The 21,319-nt window shown below is 38.7% G+C and overlaps 5 protein-coding genes across 10 annotated transcripts; 3 read left to right on the plus strand and 2 right to left on the minus strand.

The window, feature by feature from the left end:
* The first annotated feature begins 295 nt into the window (after positions 1-295).
* On the plus strand, positions 296-4,286 carry LOC121776011 (protein trichome birefringence-like 41). Its single transcript, XM_042173130.1, has 5 exons — positions 296-570; positions 674-845; positions 1,980-2,158; positions 2,245-2,403; positions 3,790-4,286. The coding sequence occupies exons 1-5, from the start codon at positions 317-319 to the stop codon at positions 4,115-4,117; spliced, it is 1,092 nt and encodes a 363-aa protein (XP_042029064.1). The 5' UTR covers positions 296-316; the 3' UTR covers positions 4,118-4,286.
* A 986-nt stretch (positions 4,287-5,272) lies between these two features.
* Positions 5,273-8,022, plus strand: LOC121777493 (protein VTE6, chloroplastic-like). The gene is made up of 5 exons (XM_042174767.1): positions 5,273-5,740; positions 6,450-6,703; positions 6,908-7,031; positions 7,189-7,293; positions 7,483-8,022. The coding sequence occupies exons 1-5, from the start codon at positions 5,342-5,344 to the stop codon at positions 7,576-7,578; spliced, it is 978 nt and encodes a 325-aa protein (XP_042030701.1). The 5' UTR covers positions 5,273-5,341; the 3' UTR covers positions 7,579-8,022.
* Positions 8,023-8,850: 828 nt separating this feature from the next.
* LOC121777812 (B-box zinc finger protein 22-like) lies at positions 8,851-11,170 on the minus strand. The gene is made up of 3 exons (XM_042175166.1): positions 10,728-11,170; positions 9,406-9,825; positions 8,851-9,268 (listed from the first exon to the last, which is right to left on the minus strand). Exons 1-3 carry the CDS (start codon positions 10,908-10,910, stop codon positions 8,993-8,995), a joined length of 879 nt encoding a protein of 292 aa, XP_042031100.1. The 5' UTR covers positions 10,911-11,170; the 3' UTR covers positions 8,851-8,992.
* A 1,345-nt stretch (positions 11,171-12,515) lies between these two features.
* LOC121775752 (E3 ubiquitin-protein ligase CCNB1IP1 homolog) lies at positions 12,516-15,770 on the plus strand. Of its 4 annotated transcripts, none has more exons than XM_042172792.1 (10): positions 12,516-12,674; positions 12,914-12,974; positions 13,482-13,620; positions 13,718-13,790; positions 14,028-14,073; positions 14,206-14,236; positions 14,343-14,598; positions 14,671-14,822; positions 15,017-15,293; positions 15,520-15,770. In XM_042172792.1, the coding sequence occupies exons 3-10, from the start codon at positions 13,551-13,553 to the stop codon at positions 15,521-15,523; spliced, it is 909 nt and encodes a 302-aa protein (XP_042028726.1). In that variant the 5' UTR covers positions 12,516-12,674; positions 12,914-12,974; positions 13,482-13,550; the 3' UTR covers positions 15,524-15,770. The 4 variants fall into 4 exon arrangements, with proteins under 4 accessions (XP_042028726.1, XP_042028725.1, XP_042028723.1 ...); XM_042172791.1 differs by having other exon boundaries at positions 12,914-12,952; XM_042172789.1 differs by lacking the exon at positions 12,914-12,974.
* LOC121775751 (NADH kinase-like) lies at positions 15,656-21,212 on the minus strand. Of its 3 annotated transcripts, none has more exons than XM_042172788.1 (5): positions 21,090-21,212; positions 17,040-17,285; positions 16,787-16,867; positions 16,186-16,337; positions 15,656-16,102 (listed from the first exon to the last, which is right to left on the minus strand). In XM_042172788.1, exons 1-5 carry the CDS (start codon positions 21,195-21,197, stop codon positions 15,739-15,741), a joined length of 951 nt encoding a protein of 316 aa, XP_042028722.1. In that variant the 5' UTR covers positions 21,198-21,212; the 3' UTR covers positions 15,656-15,738. The 3 variants fall into 3 exon arrangements, with proteins under 3 accessions (XP_042028722.1, XP_042028721.1, XP_042028720.1); XM_042172787.1 differs by lacking the exon at positions 21,090-21,212 and adding an exon at positions 19,725-21,078; XM_042172786.1 differs by lacking the exons at positions 15,656-16,102; positions 16,186-16,337; positions 16,787-16,867; positions 17,040-17,285 and adding an exon at positions 17,713-20,481 and having other exon boundaries at positions 21,090-21,202.
* Between the last annotated feature and the right edge of the window lie 107 nt (positions 21,213-21,319).

Here is a 21,319-nt window from a genome sequence, read left to right on the forward strand (position 1 = left end):
CAATTTTTTCACGAGGTATAATTTGAGTGAAATTGTAAATAGGCAACCGAAATATAATAATACTAGGACACAATAAATCGAAATTCTATTGTATCAATCATTGATCCACCAACAAGGCATGCAATGATGAGAACTTAGCTTCTTGCAAGGGTCCATCCCATTTTGTCTTTCCTTTCAAGCCAATCCATCCATTATTATTCCACCTATCTAGCTCTAACCAACACCACTTCACACACACACTATATATATAAAAACACAATGCACACTCAAAACAATATCTATTGACAACATAAATCACACTCTTTCTCACCAAACAATGTCACACATTGCAACATTCTTAATCACCACCCTCAAATTAGTGTTTCTCACTTTCACATGTTTTCAATTGTCATCCAGCCTTGATGTGGGCTGTGATTTATTCCAAGGCAGCTGGGTGGCCGGCGCCGGCCCTATCTACGACGTTCCGATGTGCCCTTTCGTCGACAAACAGTTCGACTGCGCCGGAAACGGAAGGCCGGACAAGCTCTACCTCAATTACACATGGAAGCCCAACAACTGCAAATTGCCCAAGTAAGTGTGTGTGTGTGTGTGTGTGTGTGTGTGTGTGTATTAGTGTTTATTATAATAATTAAATTTACATTATGATCTAAATTAATTTGTTTTGTTTAATTAGATTTAGTGGGGTGGATTTTTTGAGGAGGTTTCAAGGGAAGAGAATATTGTTTGTGGGAGATTCCCTTAGCTTGAATCAGTGGGAATCTCTTGCATGCATGCTTCATGCATCGGTTCCTCGGTCAAACTACACCATCAAAAAGACAGGAGGGGTTTCCACGTTTTACATGCCGGTAAAACTCTAATATTGATTCTAGATTATTTTATGATCTAAGGTTGTCATTTTGTATATACATATTTGAAGATTCATGCTGTATATATTGATACGATAGTCGCAGATCATACAATGAACAATGGTATAATTTGCGACACGTCATCAACATATATATTGCTTGAATCTACTAGATTCATACAATGTATGTTCGATCCCTGCAATATATGTGTTGGTGACAGTCGCAGATTACAAAACTGTTCATTGTATGATTTGAGAGTATATCATAACATATATATTGTGTGGATCTTCTAATACGGACGGTGCTCATTGTACGTGTTGGCAATTGAAACTAAAAATATAACATATAACTGCCCCACATCGGTGTCAAGAGAAAACTGAAACTAGTATATAAGTCTAATGGGCCCCTCCTCCTATCATCAATTGGTTTTAGGATGGAACCCATGGATTTCTATCATGGTATCAGAACGGGTCGCCGACTGTGGGTCAAATTTAACTGACCCAACAGTATATCTGGGCTGAAACCGAAAAAATGACTGACCCAACAGTATATCTGGACTTAAAAATTTGGGCCAAGTGGTCCAACCGATCGAAAAAAATTGGGCCGATTGTCCAATCGATTAGAAAAAAGTCCAACCCCTCCAAGGTTCACCTTGAAGGGTTTGAGGGAGGGTGTTGGCAATTGAAACAAAAAATATAACATATAACTGCCCCACATCGGTGTCAAGAGGGAGGGTGTTGGCAATTGAAACAAAAAATATAACATATAACTGTCTCACATCGGTGTCAAGAGAAAACTGAAACTAGTATATAAGCCTCATGGGCCCCTCCTCCTATCACCAATTGGTTTTAGGATGGAACCCAGGGATTTCTATCAGTACGAATAGTCATGTGAAACCCAGGGATTTCTATCAGTACGAATAGTCATATGTCATACAATAGTACGTGTTGATGACAGTCGCAGATCATACAATGAATGAACAGTGGTCCATATTGGACATGATCACCTTAATTACGACCAAATTGATGTAACATTGTTTGTGATTTTAGATTTGATTGGCTAATCAGAATTGAATCGTACTTGTAAATAACCGATTAATTAACTGTCTATTTCCACCCATGTCTGCATCTGTAGGAGTACAATATGTCGTTGATGTTGTCCAGGAATGCGCTATTGGTCGATTTAGTTGTGGACGGGAAGAGGGGGAGGGTTTTGAAGCTCGATTCGATCAAGAATGGGGAGTCGTGGAAAGGGTTTAATATGCTTGTGTTCAATTCATGGCATTGGTGGGTTCATAAGGGAAGACAAACGCCGTAAGAAGAAGTGATTTTGTTTTTTTCTTTTGTGTTTTATTGTGATTTGAGTTATTTTGCTTGGAATTATATATTGATTTGGTTAGGTGGGACTACATCCAATTTGGTGGTGAAGTGTACAAAGACATGGATCGATTGAAAGCTTACGAGTTGGGCCTAAGAACATGGTCCAAGTGGGTGGATTCTAACATCAATCGTTTGCAAACTAGGGTTTTCTTTCAAGGCATCTCACCTACTCATTACAAGTAATAAATCTCTCTCCCTCTTTCTTCCACTCCATCTCCGGAACAATTCTACTTTTGTTCTAGATAATTAATGGAATTCCATTTTAATGAAGGAGATTAGATTTATTCCGATTGGGGGAGTGACGCACAAGGGTTATGCGTCGTTATTATTGAACGACGCACAACCCTTATGCGTCGTTAAGTAACGACGCACAAGGATTATGCGTCGTTAAAAGACGCATAAGGGTTATGCGTCTTACCCTAATGACGCATAACCCTTATGCGTCACACTGGTAAGCATTCCCGCCTGTCACCCGGGTGACCCGGGTTCGATCCCTGGCAACGACGCATTTTTACTATTATTATTACTATTATTTATTAGAGTATAGTCATCGCTATTATAATAAGCATTATTTTATTTTCTTATAATAGTGGGTAGAACATTCATTAATCAATATTGCAGCAAGGACTTTTGGAAATTATTTTATAATAAGCATTATTTTATTTTCTTATAACATAAAGACTTGGATTATTTAATTAATAGTATATAATATTATGCCATGTATTTTATATAAGCGTAATCTATAAGTGAATAAAGTTTTGATTTTTATGTTATTATACCATTAACGGCATAAACAATAGTAATTTTTAAGATATTAAAAAATAAACTTAATATATAAAATAAAATAAACAGTGGTCATAGATAATAGAAGTATAAATTAATTTGTCAATGTACATGTATTCGTTTTGGGGGACCAATTAGATTGGGCATTTATTCTTAACTTCTTTAATTAATTCTTTTATAAGAGTAATATCTATTTGCCAAAAACAAAGGTTTAGAATAACTCATTTTTATCAAATACTAATCACTTAAAAAAATGCGCCGTTGCCGGGGATCGAACCCGGGTCACCCGAGTGACAGGCGGGAATGCTTACCAGTGTGACGCATAAGGGTTATGCGTCATTAAGGTAAGACGCATAACCCTTATGCTTCTTTTAACGACGCATAATCCTTGTGCGTCGTTACCCAACGACGCATAAGGGTTGTGCGTCGTTCAATAATAACGACGCATAACCCTTGTGCGTCACTCCCCCAATCGGAATAAATCTAATCTGCTTCATTAAAATGGAATTCCATTAATTCTCTAGAATAAAAGTAGAATTGTTCCCTCCATCTCCCTATATAAAAAAGGCGTAATTATAGCGATAATGTGATATTGAAAGGTCCAATACAATATAGTACTTCTCTTATAATAGACGTCACATTCAGATGATGATATGAGCTTTAAGAGAAGTTATTTTAATTCATACGAGATCGAGATCGCATCTCTCTTTTAATTATTCAAGAAATTTATGTTTGCTCTCTAAATATATTTAAATTTCTGCATCCGTCCCTATCGTATATAGTGGCATCGAGTGGAATAATGCATTACCGAACGGAGCATCGTGCTATGGAGAGACGGAGCCGATTCATGGATCCGTGTACCCTGGGCCAGATCTGCCGGCCGTGGCAGCAGTAAAGCGCGTGCTGAGAAACATGACGACGTCGGTGCAGCTGCTGGACGTGACCACGCTCTCGGCGCTGCGGAAAGACGGCCATCCGTCGGCATACGGCATCGGCGGGAAGAAGGGGAACGACTGCAGCCATTGGTGCCTCGCTGGCGTGCCGGATACTTGGAACCAACTGCTCTATGTCACTCTAGTTGCTAATGGAAATCAATTAATTCCAAAATAAAATTTGCTCATTACTAAAAGCATTCTTTTTTCTATGTGTACATGTTGAGACGACTAATTAAATTGATTTCATTTTAAAATTTTGAAGTTTGTTGACAATGTGTACATGTTGTTGAGACGAAAAGTATAAAATCAAAGAATGAATTCTTACATTGAATTTTTTTTATAAACTATGAAAACTCAATTTGTCATCCATAATTACTATCAATAAATGTTTATGTCTCTGATTAACAACATGAATTATAAAAGAAAAGGGAAGAGAAATCAGGCAAGGCTAATTTTTTATGCACTAGAATTAAAAAAATAAAAGAAAATCATTATTATATCATACAATGCTAAAATAAAATGTACTACTACTAGAGGACTAATGTAATTTCTTTTACCCCACTCTTGAAGAAGGAATGCCAGAATCTAGGTCCGCGCCGTGGTAGCTACCCTATATTGCCGTAATTGCTAACTAATAGTATGTGGATTTTATCAAAGTTAAATATTACTCACTCCGTCCCGCACTACTCGCACTTATTTCTATGTAATGGAGTACTATAACAAGGTCTTGACTTTTACTCCCTCCGTCTCCCAAATATTATCACAGTTTGATACGGGTTTTAAGAAATGTAATGGAAAGTTACGGGTCGAAAAAGTTGGTAGAATGTGGATCCTACATTCAAAGTATTAGTTTTATAATAAAATGTGAGTAAGAATAAGTTAGTGGATTGTGTGGTCCACTATCAAAAATTGTATAAAGTGAAATGTGACAAATTTTGTAAGACTGACGGAAATGGAAAAATGTGATAAAATTTCGGGGATGGAGAGAGTAACTTATTACTCTCTATGTCTCACTATAAATTAATGTGCTTTTTTTTATTGTCTTGCTATAAACAAGTCATTTCATTTTAAAATAAATAACACTCTTAATTTCTCTTTACTAGTATTACTTTATCGTTTTACTTTATTTTTCAAATTTTATGTCCGAAAAGGCTTCATTTTAACAAAGGGAGTGTAAAGTAACTTCAAATTTTATTTGGTATCGAAAAAGTCGGCGTACATAAATGAACAGAACTCGTGCCTGAAATGAAGGTGGCACGATATTTATTTTCCATTCAATATAGTACATTAGTACTCTTAATTTTTTAATAACAATAAAATCATTATTTAAAGAAATAGAGAAGTCTCTGTAATACTAGCTTCTTTCTTCTCCAACCAAACTATCTTACAGCAACCAAAAATGGCAACTTCTCTCTCAACACCAACCACTCTCTCTCTCACCCCTCCATTCCCTCTCTCCAATTCCCGCAATCCCACTTCAAAAGCCCTCTTCTTTGTCCCTCTCAAGTCAACCCCTAAAAATCCTGTCTTGAAGAAGAAATCGGCATCCCAAATTCAAGCGTCTGCGACCGATTTTGATCCAGGTCTCCTTCAACAGGCCATCCAGCTGGTCAAATCATCGCCTCCCACATGGCAGTCTGCGCTTCTCAGCAACGCCGCGATCTTCATTTTAGGCTCCCCTGTTCTCCTCTCCGGATTGTCGCCGCCCGGATTTGCGGCGGCGTTCTTGCTCGGAACCCTCACGTGGCGCGCATTTAGCTACTCTGGGTTCCTTCTTGTGGCTACTTACTTTCTCATTGTGAGCTCTCTTTGTCCAATTGTGTGAATTGTGAGTTTTCTTTAGTGGAATGCTGAGCTGAATTGTGTTTTTTTTAGTTGTGATGGACCTGAATTTGTTGGAATTTGGAATAATGTGTGTGTTTTTGCTTTGATTTATGCGTCAAGATTTGAAATTTTAATCAACTATAAAAAAATTTACATTTTTATTGTTTGATTGTTCTGGAATTTTCCTCTTGCATAAGAAGGGTAGCAAAAGGCTGTTTTTTGTGTAGAATCACAAGCTAATTAGGGTTTGAAGCTTATTGTGTTTGTGTGTGGATTTCAGTTATGTTTATTGCAAATGTTGAGTTTCATTAGTAGAGTTTCGAGTTGAATAATGTTTTTACAACTGTGAGGTGCTGAATTGTTGGAATTTGGAACAATGTGTGTGCCTGTGTGTGTGTGCGCGCGTCCGTGCTTCTCAATGTCTGAATTTAAATCTGCTACCAAAAAATTACATTCTGCTACTTTGGCTGTGTTGGATTTTTTCCTCTTACATACGCAGGATGGCATAAAGCTGTTTTCTGTGTTGAATCACAAGCTATTTAGTGTGTGAAGCTTGTTGTGTGGATTTCAAGTATGCGTATTACAAATATTGACACATTCCTAAAAAATTGGTGAGTGTTTGGATGGTGGAGTTTGTGTATCCTCTAAGGTAGAAGTGTTGAGTGATGGATTGATAATTGCAGGGAACGGCCGCGACAAAGGTGAAAATGGAGCAGAAGGAGGCTCAAGGGGTTGCTGAGAAAATGAAAGGAAGGCGAGGACCGGGAAGTGTGGTTGGATCAAGTGCTGCCGGCTGTGTTTGTGCAGCACTCTCAATCTCTGGAATCGGTGGAATGGCACTTGCTCCCCTTTGGGAACTGGGTTTTGTTGCTAGCTTCTGTACTAAACTCAGCGATACTGTCTCCAGTGAGATAGGGAAAGCATATGGCAGGACGACGTAAGTTCACCTCTTTTTGTTGTAGTTATCCAGTGTGTTTTTATTCAAGATATGCTCATTTCTTCACATCCATAGTCTAGTTTTTGGAAAAGAATTAGAAATTTTAGGATATGCATACTCTTTGGATTCATCAGCATTATATTGATGAGTGATTGTTCTACTTATACTTGTACATGTTCGTTGATTAGTTGATGTTTGTTGTAGCTACCTAGTCACAACATTCAAGATAGTCCCAAGGGGTACTGAAGGGGCCGTTAGCCTTGAAGGAACTCTTGCTGGAATTTTTGCTTCGGTTCTTCTTGCTTCAGTCGGTTGTGTTCTTGGTCAGGTAAAAGTTAGGATGTCATCTTCTTCCCCATTGTTTTACACGTATCTTAATTGATAAATCTCTACAGTTTGCAATAGTTTTGATTCATTCGCACTCCAATGTTGATTTTCTTTTCTGGTGCTGAAATTCGAACTAATGTAGATTTGTGTCTGAACAGATAAACATACCACAAGCCGTCATCTGTGTAATTGCTTCCCAGATTGCTAATCTCGGAGAGAGTATCATCGGTGCAGTATTCCAAGAAAAAGAAGGGTTCCAATGGGTTAGTTATGTTCTTTCGCTTCTTGACTTGCTTTCTTGTTGAGTTATGTTTTGTATATGTTTTTTCTTGTAGCGGATATTATCATCGTTGTTGGTTTGTATAAGAGTTATATGTGCATCATCCTCGTGAATTATGTATGAAGCCAGCATTTTCTGTGATTTTGAGTGTTTTCTTTTCTTTGTGTTGCAGCTTAACAATGACGCGGTCAATGTCCTAAATATATCCATGGGCAGCATTTTGGCAATCCTTATGCAGCAACTGTTCCTCCAAAACTGGCTCACATAGAGGCTGGTAACGCAACGGCTAACTTGCTTAATTCGCTAATTAATCACTGTGTAGCTGCCACCAGCCGGCTCTTGAGTTTGAACCGGATAAACTGACACAATAAAACGAAATGGAAGAGTGAAGGGCCAATCCGTCTTCACAGTTACCAAAATCTCTTTCATTTCAATGACTAACTAACAAGACTCTGGTTCTAGAGAAGCTGTAGAGAGAGCTACAAAAGAGCAGTTTGGGCTGTGAATTCGGATTGGTGTTGGATTTGAAGCTAAGTGTGAATTTAGGCTTACTGTTGTATGAATTTTGCATTCATTGTTGAAAATGGAAAGTGGAAAGTCTTCAACCATTATTCTGTCTGTTGTATGAAATGAGGTCTTTGGTTTCACTCTTGTGTTTTTCTGTTACATTTTATGTGGTATTAACATGAATGAGAGAATGCATGTCTAAAAAGTTTAAAGCTTGATGTAAACAATTTCACTCTATCCACCACATTCACTTGTAGATTGTATATTTACCCTCTCAAATAGGAAAAATGTTAAACTCTCTTCATCTGTGCCAGTATAAGTTTTATTGACATTATGGTTCGTCCAAACAGAACTTACTATATTTTATAAGTAGATTTCAAATTCTATCAAGTCAATTTGCTTATATTTTCTTATAATATAATAAAGTCTGTGTTCTATTAATTTTTAAAATATATTTTTTTCATTATAAAAATAAAATTGAAGTTCCATTAAAATTTTCACTCACATTTCTTAAAACTAGAAAAAAAAATGGCACTCATGCTATTGGGTGGAGGGAATATTTGGCTTTAATTTTTTTTTCTTTGGGAAATATTTGGTTTTCATTTTCTTTTCTCCATAGATGATCATTTTTTCTAGTGAATGATAATTAAGAGTGCAAATGAATATTAAGTTATTCATATAGTACAAATCTACACAAATAGCGACAAGCTTGATCTACACAAAAATTCAGCTCGTCATCCTTTGTTTTGGTCTCATTTTAATTTCATACTGTACGTTTTTATACTTCTACAAAATAAAATTTTGAAAGTTAAACCTGCATTAAACTCAACTTCTAAATACTTCAAATAACATTGCAAATTTTCAATTCGTAGCTACCAAAATTTAGATATCTATCAAGCATAAAATTTCAACATCATCCAACACCATACGCGACGGTCGAGCCCAGCCCGGCCGGAAAAAGACCTCCTAGACAGTACCGGGGCATTGGATTTCGACGGATCTTGCAAAACCTCTTTTAAGTGGATAACGACAATGGTAAAACAACACTGCTTGCATACAACGATAACATGTAGGATTCAACACTTGCTATGATCAGATTGTCTATCATGTTCATAGCCCTAGAAAACTAATGTGCATGACTCATAACTCTTGATACAAGAGGAAACTAGGGTTAATCAAAAACACCTCCGTCGCTTCAAATTATCACCACCGTGTGAACGACGGTTGTGTGTAGGCAAGGAGATTATATCGGGCACGAAGGCAGCAGAGTCGCATGGGGTCTGGGGAATCATGGGCCAGTTAAGCCCGGATGCTGTCGGGGGAGATGGAATCTCCGGCACCGTCCAGAAATTATTCGGTGACTGTCCCATACACTCATCACCCTCGACCTCCATATCAGCAACTCGAAGGATAGGCGAGTAGTCTGAATCTCCAAATCTCCCGGAATCCGCCTGAAACCATACCAAGATATCCAATTTATCTTCAAACATATGCAATTTGTGAGGAATATAATGTTGGCGAAGATTAGATTTGAATCTAAAGCATCAACTTTCTATCCAAAAATCATATGGATATGAACAGATTGAACCTTGGATGAGCCAGGATCCATGAGATCGTACTTCTGACCAAAGTCGCCAAGCTCAAGGAATTCATCCAACTGCCACGGCGAAATACTTTCAGCCGTGGAACCTCCTGTAAAAGACAACTTCGACAATGAAATATCCCCACCTACACTGGCTTGGACAGGAAGAGTTTTATTGGATTGTTCAGCTGTTGCTACGTTCATGACGCTCTTTGGAGTGGGAGGAGCATTCGATCCCAAGCTTCTCTCAACTGGAAGGGATGGAATTGGTGGATCAAATTTGGCTGCTTCGAGACCTACTTTAACTCCAGTGAGCAAGAACCTCTGATGAGCAGCAACCAAGCGATTTGCAGTGTGTATAGAAACATCGCATCGTCTGCAAAGCAGAGCTCGATCCTCCAGGCAAAAGAAATAGCCTACCGTTTCCTGCATACATGGAGTGTGAATATCAAAACCTATGTAGCTCAGTAATTAGGGTCAAGCCACTAATCAAATCAACCACAAAAGATACTGCAAATGGAATCCCCAGATAATCGAAGTCAGAATACTATTGCAGCAATGAATAACAATTAATATTTCAGATGATAATCTCAGATTAACTCCCCAATCCTGAACCAAGCTTCACATATCCTGGTATCTAATTTGCAGTTTTAGTCAAAATTTTCCATAGCCTTCTAGATGGAGCAAGCGATCACATGGAAGGAACCTAATTTCTGCATATCTCGAGGTTCGAATGTTTGATAATAATGAAACGTCTAATTTCACAAATTGATTATTTGCTTGAAGATGCTTCATGATCAGTGTAACTAATTACAGCCACACGAGAAGAACACATCTACGTCGTATCTCTGTAACTCTGTTAATAAACACACAACACACTACTTCACATATTCAGGTACCTAATTTGCAGTTTTCGTGGAGGAGCAAGCGATCACAAGGAAATCGCCTAATTTCTGCATCTCGAAGTTTGTAATTGCGTAATGTGGAACTAACTATAGCCACACGTGAAGAACACATCTAATTCGAATCTCTGTTGCTAAACACACAGCACATTACTTCATGATATCATTCCAGAAATTGGAATTGCGATCGTTTTGAGTCAAATTAGGCAAATCTATGGGGCACGAAGGAATTCAAAAAACTAAACTAGAAAAAACAAAATTGAATGCTCGTTATCATTTCAGAATTTGGCAGTTGTGATCGTTTTGAGCCAAATTAGGCAAATCTACGAAGAACGAAGGAATTCAACAAACCAAACTAGAAAATAACAAAATTGAAAGCTGAAAACGGAACAGAATTGAGATCTGAAAGGATCGTGAGCTACCTACCTGGCAAATATCGCACTTAGGCTTCTGCGACGAAGAAGTAGAGAGAGGAACCCTCTGGTGCATACTGGAGAGCTTATTGGCAGCGTGCACCTTCTGATCGCAGTCGCCGCATAGCGCCGCCTCGTCGGCGCAGCAGAACACCTTCGCCTCCGCCGCCTCACAGACGTTGCACTGAATCTTCATCACCGCCAGCAACAGCGACGATTCCCGCGCTCAATTGTTCACACGCCAACCGCGGAGAACACAGGTAGCGAACGGTTAGAGAGCAGGAGGAAACTTCAGGTGGGGGAAAGGAGGGTTGCAGTAGCGGTTTAACCGAGAGAGGGAGAAATGGCGGGGAGGTGGTGAGCAGGTTTTTATAGTGGAGTTGGATAGTTGTTGGAAGCTACGTGTGAACACGTATCACTCTGCGACTGTTGTTTTGAGGCGGTGAGGTGATGTTCTATAAAATAGTCGCAACTCGTAAAATCTTCTTTCTTCGTTAATAAGTTGAGGTGATGTTTTATAAAATACTCATAACTCGTAAAATCTTCTTTTTTCGTTAATAAGTTGAGGTGATGTTTTATAAAATAATCGTAACTTTGTAAAATCCTCTTTCTTCGTTAATAAGTTGAATGTTTGAACTAATCTTTTTTCTTCGTCAATAAGTTGAATGTCCGAATCACTAATAATACGATTTTTCGCATCAATAAGTCGAGCGTTCGAATCACTGTTAACAAAAAGATAAGTTACTATTAATTTTTTTAGTGACCACATATGAATTTAATTTGGTGGTTGTGAGAGTTAAGTCTTATAAACGCTTTTCGAACTAATGTATTTTACTCTGATATTTAATCTCGTGATATATGATAATGTCATATAGAAATAGTGTTGAATTATGATTATTGATCCTTTTATGTAAAAATATATGGGGAATTGGGGATCAGAGAAATCTTGAATAACTAAAAATCCTTTGTGTTTAATCGCAATTTTTTTTGTTTGTAAATTCTAATGGCAATATATTTATTTTGCAAAGTTAGTTTTTGTTGTCATGTCCATGTTTATCGATTGTCCACGTGAGGTTGAATGACAGCTTTGGACGTATTTCTTGTTAAGTGTGATTCATTATACAATTTTTATTTCATATGGTAATATCGTGTAATTTAAGATAATATATATGTCAAATTATCACAATATATATTATGCTTTTCTAATTATATACTACTCCGTTGAATGACATTATACGTAATTCTTTTTTATATAAATTGAAAAAGTGGTTTTTGTTTCCATGTTCATGCTAGGCTGAATTTATGTTCTTCTTGTTAAGTGTGATTGTGTTGATTTTGAGATATATTTGTTGATATAATAGAATAATAAGGTTAAAGTAAAGAGTAAGTTCTTCCAAGTTACATAAATGTTTTTGAAGAACTTTACAAAGGTTGCTAATTTTCCAAAATTTTGAGGAGGTTACAATTTTAATTCTCCTGCCGTTGCATCAAACAAATTAAAGCCGAAGATGGAAAACGAGGGTTTTGTTAGGCCAATTAGATTTTGGATCGTCTCTATTCTCTAACCACTCGTTTGGTATGGGTACGTAACGACATATACCTCATTTCCGTCGTTGTATCTATGATTTCTTTATGCCAACTCTTAAATTTATAAAAAAAAACATCATATTTTTAATAATTACGAGAGGTTACATGCTAATAACCATATACTCCTATAGATTGTTTGAGTATTTCATTTGGGACATAAAATAATTTTACACTAATTAAAAAGGTTATATATTAACTACCATTTCGCAGATAATTTAAATCTTCAACGTCTCGCGGAATTTCTTCTCGTCTTTGCCGCGCAATCTGCGATCTCGCTCCAAGTCGATAACCCTAGCTCCGTTGTGCTTTGATTTCTCTACCGTTTCTCTGCATTTCTGAATTCAGCAACCACCGTTTGTTTCCGGAGTTAAAGGTCAGTTTTGTACACTGCTTCGCTGCCTAATTTCTGCCGCAATCTGAATCTATTCGCTCGATTGCTGAATTCTGTGTACAGTGCTCGCGAGCTTCCATTTTTTCTGTGATTTAGCTTCCGATTTTAGGAATACTAGATAGCTATTGGTTAATTGTTTGATTTGCTGATTTATTTGACGATAGAGGTCTCAGTTGAGCATCGTGCGCGATAAGTTTGAAATTGATGCTTTTTTCCTGCAGATTTTGCTTCAGTGGATGGCGAACTAGATCTATTGAGCTGTACCGGTTTTATTTTTCTCGTGTATTGAGAGTTTAATCTTCACGAGTTTTTCTATGTAGCGTAGCTATACTAAGTGTTTCCAGTGGTTTTTTGATAAAACGAAGATGTTGAATTGCACCTGATCTTGTTTATAATCTTTGAGATTTTCTTCATCTATGTTTGAATTGGAATCCAGGACTTGTGTTGTGGTTAAGCATGCAGGTTCTGCTTTTTGAGGTCAAAGAGGAATTTTGATCTAGATTGATACCAGTTCTCATTATTTGCTTAAACTAGTAAATGCAAAGATGCATTTTCCTCTCAACTCATCTGTAGATGTAACCACTAGATTTTCTTGCAATTCAGGATTTCTGAATGCAGAGAGGGGGGGGGGGGGGGGGGGGGGCTGTTATACTATGCATTACATGTTTAAGAATCCATTTATAACAGTACACTGGCTAGATATTACTATTAAACAGCTTTATTGTGCCTAACACTTTTTATAAGCTTAAGTCTTGAGTTGGTTTTTAGTTTTCTTATTACAATTCTCAGGTTATCAGCATATTGCAAAGTTGAACTCAAAAGAACGAAGTGTTGATTAAATCATTCTGAGACACTGAAATGAGATGCAATGCGTGCTGGCGAGAATTGGAAGGGCGAGCAGTCGCCACCACATGTGGTCACATCATGTGTATCCAAATACGAATGGATTAATTCGCATACTTTTTATACCTATCAAAGTCTTCATTTTGGTGTGTCTTGTCAGATTTTCTTAATGACTTTTTAAGGCACGGAAGATGCTGGTAGGATCCTCAGTAATGATGGTTCATGTCCTATTTGTGATCAAGTGCTCTCTAGAAGGTATTGATAACAAATTGAAACTTGTTCATTTTATCTTATGTCTATAATTTCATTATAGACTAGCTTTTATGTTGTGTGTCAGAAGTTTTTTACCCATCTGATGCAATGAAAGTTGAACTCAATCATATATTTCCCTTCTTCATGTGTCTCTAATATGTAGACAAGGTATAGTTTTGTGGTTATCTGTGGAGTCATTTGGTTTTAATTTGTTTGAAATGTTGTCCTTTTACTTGTCAGTCATATGAAGCCACTGGACATCAATCCAAATGACGAATGGGTCAATGTAAGGAAACTCTCTGGCAAAGACACAGTCTCTTGATTAATTTATCCTTTGTTTTGTGTCAATTTGACCTTTCTTAAGTTAATATCATATGCCATTCACCACATTCCATGACATACTAGTTGTTTTGTGCAGATGGTCATGATGGGATTATCTCCTCAAATATGTATCCTTAACTAATGAATCTAGCACAATGTTTCTTGATTGATTATGCATGATAGGCTATGAATCTAGCCCTTTCTGTAAATTAAGTATTCCTTAAAAGGTCTTAGCTTTGAAGTGTGTATACAAAAGTTTCATGTTTCATATTGGGCAAAAAGAATTGGAGATGCAAGCCAAGATGAATAAATTAGCGGCTCAGTATCGGCAGAAATGTGAATTAATGAAAGAGGCACTTACACAGAAAATGGAGGAGACAATTGGCGCGTACCAGAAAATGCGTAAGAGGTGCCAGATATTGGAACAAGAGAATGAGAATCTGACTAAGGATAAAGTGGAACTGCAAGAAAAGTTTTCAGAAAAGTGCAGGTCAATCTACTGCTCTTCTTTTACTTTAATTATGGTTTTGGTCACTAATGATGATCTTATTGTCACTGCCAGGCAAAAAAGGAAACTCGATGATATGTACGATCAAGCAAGAAATGAAATCGAGTCAATGAAGCGTTCAGCAATTCAGCCTGCAAACAATTTCTTCACTAGGCCAGAAGCTAACATGTTCTCAGAACCAGACAGAAGAGACTCTATCAGGACAGGTAAGCACATTTGACGCCATTTTCACTTACATAGATATTTACACGGTTCTGCTCTACCCTGATATTTACCTATAGACTTTAATCTTTACTGCATAACACAATGTTCTACTTGATCTCTTGAAAAATACCAATAATGGCATATTTAATTATTCTCATACTCTTCCAAAAGTGCTAGTCCGGCTTATTTGTCGCAGATTGGTCAGTTCTCACTCCTGACACTCCAGGGCCAAGAGATGACATGTGGTCGGCACGACACAACAATTCTAACTCCACATTTGACATGTCTGGTGGCTCACCTGCCAAACAATCGGCCGGTCTTGCTGAAACTGGTAGTCGAGTGCCAAGTTCTCATCCTTCTTTTGGCGTTGGAGCTGGACAGCGCCCAGCAAATCCTTCAATGACTCTGAGGAATCTTATCCTTTCACCTATAAAGCGGCCTCAACTATCCCGTAGTCGACCTCATGTGTTCATGTAAGCCCCGTAACTGCTACACTATTGCAATATATAGTCTCAGATGTAGGTAGAATTACTCTGATGTGTAGAATTACTCTGATGTGACTCATCTTTGTTTTAGTTTTCAATAATGATCAACATTTAATAACACTCTCGATAATGATTTCGTTCATCTTGGTTCTTACATTCTGTTTATTCATATTGATTCATGATATCAAATTCCGTTCTTGCTTAATAATGGCAGGTGATGAAGCTATAGTTGAAAATGAAACTGCAACCATGTTTGCAGTTACCTCCTCAAGCATGCAGTGACACTGACATAGGAGTAACTCGTTCGTTTAACACCCAACTGTCGTTCTGATAGAAACTAAAACGACATATTAGTAAATGCAACACTGGGATTACCATCTGCAAACTACTCTGAGACATCGTACAATTATAGTGAGTATAGATCTATGTGTATTCACTTGTTACGTGAAATAATTTCGGGTGACAGATACATTTTCAACTGCGGAGCCCTAGAAGACATTTCTATCGTATCCCCTAGCTCTACAGAATGGAACACATTCGAACCATCAACATACAGCTTCCCTTCTCTACAGAACCAGGAGATATCCATTGTCTCGTTCGATTGTACAAACCCATGTGTTAAGTTTGAACCTGCAGCAATGGGTTCCCTCACCAAGTACTGCAGCTCCCTGGAGAAGATTGGCATTGTAAATCCACCGGCCGAGTGCATTGCAGCCGTTGATCCAGCGCCTGTCGACACTCTGAGGCCACTTGATCTCGAGTGAAGTAGAGGGGAGGGCTCCCCATCTTTCTTGATCCTATATAAAAAAGAATACCAATCACACACAGTTTGTGTGTTTTTTAAAAATAAGAAAACCAAACCATTTTCCATTTTCCCAACCTGAATGAGAATCGAGAAACTGTTGCAGGACATGGATGAGCGAGTAGAATATCATTGAGAGCATAAGTAGGAATAGGCTTTGAGTTGATAGCAACGGCCATCCGTGATAGTTCAGATGGTTGGACACGATTCTCGAGGATGTCATCTACCACCTAGAAAACAAAAAACAGAGTGTCATTATTTCATGTTGGGAACTTAGAGTTAGGAACAAAAAATTCCGTAACAATTAACTGCTCATTAAATCTGTGAAACCAATAATACTAAGCATGAAAATAATCCATGCCTAGCCAATCCAAATAACTAAGAGACACCCGTGTGCAGTTCGATCTTTGCAAGCGTGGAAAAAGAAAAAACTCACAATTTCGGAGAACATATAAAATATAGCATGCCAATAAGAAAGAAGGTCGGGTCAGGGCTCTCAAAAACCAGTGGGTATGAACTTAGAAAGTGTGTTTCTAGACCGAGAGACAATTCCTACTCTACGTATTTATGTTAACTTCCACTGGTATCAGAAACTCGTTACTCAATCAAAGTCATACTCTCGAATAGCAGCCAGCAGCCGAAGGTTTCAAATATATAAATAGATTTTGTGAAACCTAACCTCTTCAAAGTTGCTGGCGGTGGAGGCACAAAGATATCCAGTGCTCCTTGTTGCATCAAATTCTTCAATGAATTCTGCTACCTAAATACCACATTATTTTGTTAGGAAAACAATTAATGTTAAATAAGATACAATAACAGGAGAAAACATGCCTAGTTTAAAGTAGACACAACAAGGAATTAGAAAAAGTAATACTCTAAGTCAAATTAAGGCATCTGATCTAGCAGAGTAAGAAGGCAGTGAAGTTAATTACTTCTTTTGGTTGAGTGGGATCAGAATTTACTCCAAGGACCGGGATCGAATCATCCACCAAATGGCTTGCATGTAGTAGTGTGCCGTCACCTCCAATTGCAATGACCAGATCAACATCACGGATAGGCTCAGAAATCTCACTACGGAGAGCAGTTTCCCATTCAACGGATTTTTTGCTCAAAACTTTCTGGCAGAAGTTGACCGTGTTTTTGTGAGACAACGTCCTGTTATCCAAGTATTCCAACACCTGCAATATCATCAACGAATAAAAGGAATGTCATCTGAGAATCGAACGGAGCATTTGAGAAGGCATCAAATGGAGAGGCAGCTGATACTGATAAAATAAACAAATCTGACTATCCTTCTCAAAGTTCTACGTAATAGCTCCTAACAGAATATCAAACCAAAACGACTCAAACTAATTACGTAATACATTACTTTATTCGTCAAGATAACTCAATCTCATAACAGATCTGCATCACCATGATGGTTCTGGCTGGTAGCAACAACGTATAAAAGTGTGCACAACGTAGTATTAGAGTGACGAGAGTGAGGCAACCATTGTGTGATTCTGATGCGATTTCAGCTCAATCTCAGCTGGAAATGCAACACTTCTCCCACACTTCACACCACAACCAAAGAGCACACCAAAACAGCAATTTACAAAGACAAAATGCAGAAATTGAATGATATTGAAGTGATAATCAACCGATAAGAAATGACGATACAATAGGAATTGATAACGATAAACAAGATAGAAGAAGTAACCAAGGTAAATGCATCGGATCTACGATCCTAGCCCAAGCGCTCAGCGCACACAACACACAATTTTCATGACCCCTATCAGAGAAGAGAGTCTCTGCATTTATACTCAATCTGTTTTCCTTCTCTCTCATTTGCATTTAGACCCCTCAACTTTCCTTCTCTCACACTTCTGTTTGAACTGACGTGGCCCTCCAGCTGGCATCTCAATTGAGCCGATTGAGCTTAGCTTCTTCTCCTCTCTATAAATTGAGACCGTAACAATCCATCCCCCTTAAGATTCCTTGTCCGCAAGGAATCACGAAGACAAGCCTCTTGACCTTCTTGCCATTGGCCTAGGGGACCAAGCGAACAGCCACTCCCAAGGTAATGACTTTGCACAACCGACAACCTCTTCAAGCACAAGACTCTTTCTCCCTCCCCAGCTGCCTCCGTCTCTGATCTTATATGTCTCTTGCCCCTAACAGAAGCCTCCAACAAACAATTCACTGATCTCTCTCGTATCCACCTCAACACTCTCACCAATACATCAAATGCTATTATCAGCAAGCAATTCTGTGTCAGTCTCAATGTAGATTCACCCGTCTCCACCTCTTTGGCCAAGCTCTGACAACAAACTTCGTAAGCTTCATCTTCCCTCATAAGCCATGCAATTGTGATCGTATCAATACTCCCCCCCGTTAAGCTTCCTTGTCCTCAAGGAAGGAAGGAAACAAGTCATTGTCGGCAAGAATAGAGCGAAATATGAGCCTCCTAAATGGAAGGTAAGAATAAGGGAGCTCTGAAGCCATGGTCCCGTCTTCATCCCTTCTCCAAACTCTAGTGTAGAGGTAGCAATTAGATTTCCTAGCTCCACCTCCTTCATTTTCATCTTCACCTTAGGCTTAATGAACCATTTCCGCACCAACCAACCAATGTCACAAAGCAGATCGACTTTCACCCTACCAACCAGTGGCACTGTAACCCACTCCGTAAGCTGCGATGTGGCAGCCTTCTCCTCCCTATTCCTGTCCCCTGTAACAACGAACCCCCTTCTCATTCTTTTCTTTCCATATGTCTTTCCAGATTCTGTTTCACCATGCCTCATCTCTTTCAACTCTTCACTCTCCTCTTCACAGATTTTATTAACTCCAAATGCATCATAATCTCCATTAAATAACCAACCTAACTCCTTCAATACAAGCACATGAATTCGGTTCTCCCCTGTCATAGCCGATGCCCATTGCACATTTCCCTTACCACCCATCTCTTCATCATATTGAGCCGTGAACTTCATCTTCACCAAGGGTTTAGGGAAGCGAACAGGCCGCCTCGTCAAATTACTCACCACATTCAAAGTGACAGCAATATCCCTCACTGTGGCAATTTGTCGAACACTTGGCACAAATTCCACTTCCTTGAGTTTATTTTCTTCAGAAAAAGTGTTATACTCTGAAAAATCAGTAACATGCGGCCCTAATTCAGTTTCCTTCATCTTGTCATGATTGAGCCTCTTCCCAGCCTTCACGTCATGCAAGAAAAAATTCAAAGAATTGCCAAAATCGACAAGGCCATCACCACCCTCATCCGAACCACTTGAAACCCCTTCAGAAGCTTCCTTATCAGTCTCCATTATATCTGCAAACTCACTGAACTCATCAAACTCATACTTAAGTCCTTCGACCTTAGAGTTCACATCCAATTTCTCATTTCTCCGAAGATTACTCTCCTCACGGTCACACCAAAATACACCAGTTAATGTTAGCTCTTGAAGCTTAGATAGGGCATAAGCCTCATCTAATGTTTTTGGTTTAAACAAACAAACCGGTACCCGTATTTCATCTACTAACCCCGACACAAATAAACTCAATGCTTGATCCTCTTGTATACCAGCCTTAGAGTTTAATGTAGCAAATGCTTCGATATAACTTCGAACATGTGATACCTGCTTCAGACTCCGCAACTGAACAATCGGATCATCTTCTTCCACAAGTGATTCATGGCTGGATTCGACATCTACCATGGCAGTTGCCCCACCGCTCCCCTGTAATCGATCTTTAATAGCCGTGACTGCCTTCAACATCTTGTCACATCGAGCATCGATCTTCTCCTGCCGTTGGACCAACTCAAACAACCTTTCCCCAATTCGCCTCTCAGCCTCCTCGATCAACCTTTCCCCAATTCTCCTCTCAGCCTCCATCGCCCTACAATTTCACCTCCGTAGCTCGCTTCGCCGTTATGTCCGAGGATGAACAGCTCTGGATACCACTTGATGCGATTTCAGCTCAATCTCAGCTGGAAATGCAACACTTCTCCCACACTTCACACCACAACCAAAGAGCACACCAAAACAGCAATTTACAAAGACAAAATGCAGAAATTGAATGATATTGAAGTGATAATCAACCGATAAGAAATGACGATACAATAGGAATTGATAACGATAAACAAGATAGAAGAAGTAACCAAGGTAAATGCATCGGATCTACGATCCTAGCCCAAGCGCTCAGCGCACACAACACACAATTTTCATGACCCCTATCAGAGAAGAGAGTCTCTGCATTTATACTCAATCTGTTTTCCTTCTCTCTCATTTGCATTTAGACCCCTCAACTTTCCTTCTCTCACACTTCTGTTTGAACTGACGTGGCCCTCCAGCTGGCATCTCAACTGAGCCGATTGAGCTTAGCTTCTTCTCCTCTCTATAAATTGAGACCGTAACAGATTCTAACATTATTACTGGCTACAAGCATCAAGTAAAATGATGATATATACACCATATCACACAGCTTAAATACTCCCAACTACGGAATGTGGGCTCGTGCAACTTCTTCAAAAGCACATTCTTCACACCAGAGAGAACGGATTGATTCTTGAATAAAAGTGGGACCCGTATCACACTAACTGTTTCCATCCACTTTCTTTCACATTTCTAAAAACTCGCACCGGTCAAATGGGGACATTATTTCATGGTCGGAGGGAGCTTTACCACAACAATAAATCGACAATCTTGAGTGAAAAATAAAATAAAAAATCTCATCCATGGGAATTGCTACATGATTAGGTATTTAGGTTGCACCAATTTTCCTAATTGGGCATTCTCCCCAAATATTAAAAACATATGCGTAATGCAGAATAATTATTGGGGAAACTACCAGATTTCTTGAACCGAACACAAATGAATCTCAAAAGCGAAGATCTAATTATTGAATAATTCTCTCCATAACAGAGTGAAATCGCAACACCTCAATACCAGCTCCAATTGAACGGTAAAACTAACAATTGAATTTTGAGGGTAAACTTTTGATACCTTGTCGCGGTTGGAGGAGGAGGCGGTGGTGGCGGCGGCGGTGGAGGCGGTGTGAAGCGATAGATCATAAGATGGCTTCAACAGCAGCAGCAATCTCTTCCGCACCATTCTCTCTCTCTCTCTCCGTTTCAATGGCAGAGGGCGGGAATGGTAGTATTTATAGTCTGAATCCAACTACAACAGTCATTGAGCCCGAACCCGGCCCGTATCTATTATGATTAATTCACGAA

The sequence above is a fragment of the Salvia splendens genome, chromosome 18 (genome assembly GCF_004379255.2).
Source record: "Salvia splendens isolate huo1 chromosome 18, SspV2, whole genome shotgun sequence".
NCBI lineage: Eukaryota > Viridiplantae > Streptophyta > Magnoliopsida > Lamiales > Lamiaceae > Salvia > Salvia splendens.

Excerpts from the sequence above, each read along its gene's own strand:
- LOC121776011 (XM_042173130.1), top strand. The coding sequence starts at position 317 with ATGTCACACATTGCAACATTCTTAATCACCACCCTCAAATTAGTGTTT. Across the intron at positions 571-673 it reads AACAACTGCAAATTGCCCAA|ATTTAGTGGGGTGGATTTTT; the intron begins GTAAGTGTGTGT and ends TTGTTTAATTAG. Across the intron at positions 846-1,979 it reads TTTCCACGTTTTACATGCCG|GAGTACAATATGTCGTTGAT; the intron begins GTAAAACTCTAA and ends CTGCATCTGTAG.
- LOC121777493 (XM_042174767.1), top strand. The coding sequence starts at position 5,342 with ATGGCAACTTCTCTCTCAACACCAACCACTCTCTCTCTCACCCCTCCA. Across the intron at positions 6,704-6,907 it reads AAAGCATATGGCAGGACGAC|CTACCTAGTCACAACATTCA; the intron begins GTAAGTTCACCT and ends TGTTTGTTGTAG. Across the intron at positions 7,294-7,482 it reads AAAAAGAAGGGTTCCAATGG|CTTAACAATGACGCGGTCAA; the intron begins GTTAGTTATGTT and ends TTTGTGTTGCAG.
- LOC121777812 (XM_042175166.1), bottom strand. The coding sequence starts at position 10,910 with ATGAAGATTCAGTGCAACGTCTGTGAGGCGGCGGAGGCGAAGGTGTTC. Across the intron at positions 9,826-10,727 it reads CTAAGTGCGATATTTGCCAG|GAAACGGTAGGCTATTTCTT; the intron begins GTAGGTAGCTCA and ends CCATGTATGCAG. Across the intron at positions 9,269-9,405 it reads TGGATCCTGGCTCATCCAAG|GCGGATTCCGGGAGATTTGG; the intron begins GTTCAATCTGTT and ends GTATGGTTTCAG.
- LOC121775752 (XM_042172792.1), top strand. The coding sequence starts at position 13,551 with ATGAGATGCAATGCGTGCTGGCGAGAATTGGAAGGGCGAGCAGTCGCC. Across the intron at positions 13,791-14,027 it reads GATCAAGTGCTCTCTAGAAG|TCATATGAAGCCACTGGACA; the intron begins GTATTGATAACA and ends TTTACTTGTCAG. Across the intron at positions 14,823-15,016 it reads AAGAGACTCTATCAGGACAG|ATTGGTCAGTTCTCACTCCT; the intron begins GTAAGCACATTT and ends TATTTGTCGCAG.
- LOC121775751 (XM_042172786.1), bottom strand. The coding sequence starts at position 19,979 with ATGGAGGCTGAGAGGAGAATTGGGGAAAGGTTGATCGAGGAGGCTGAG.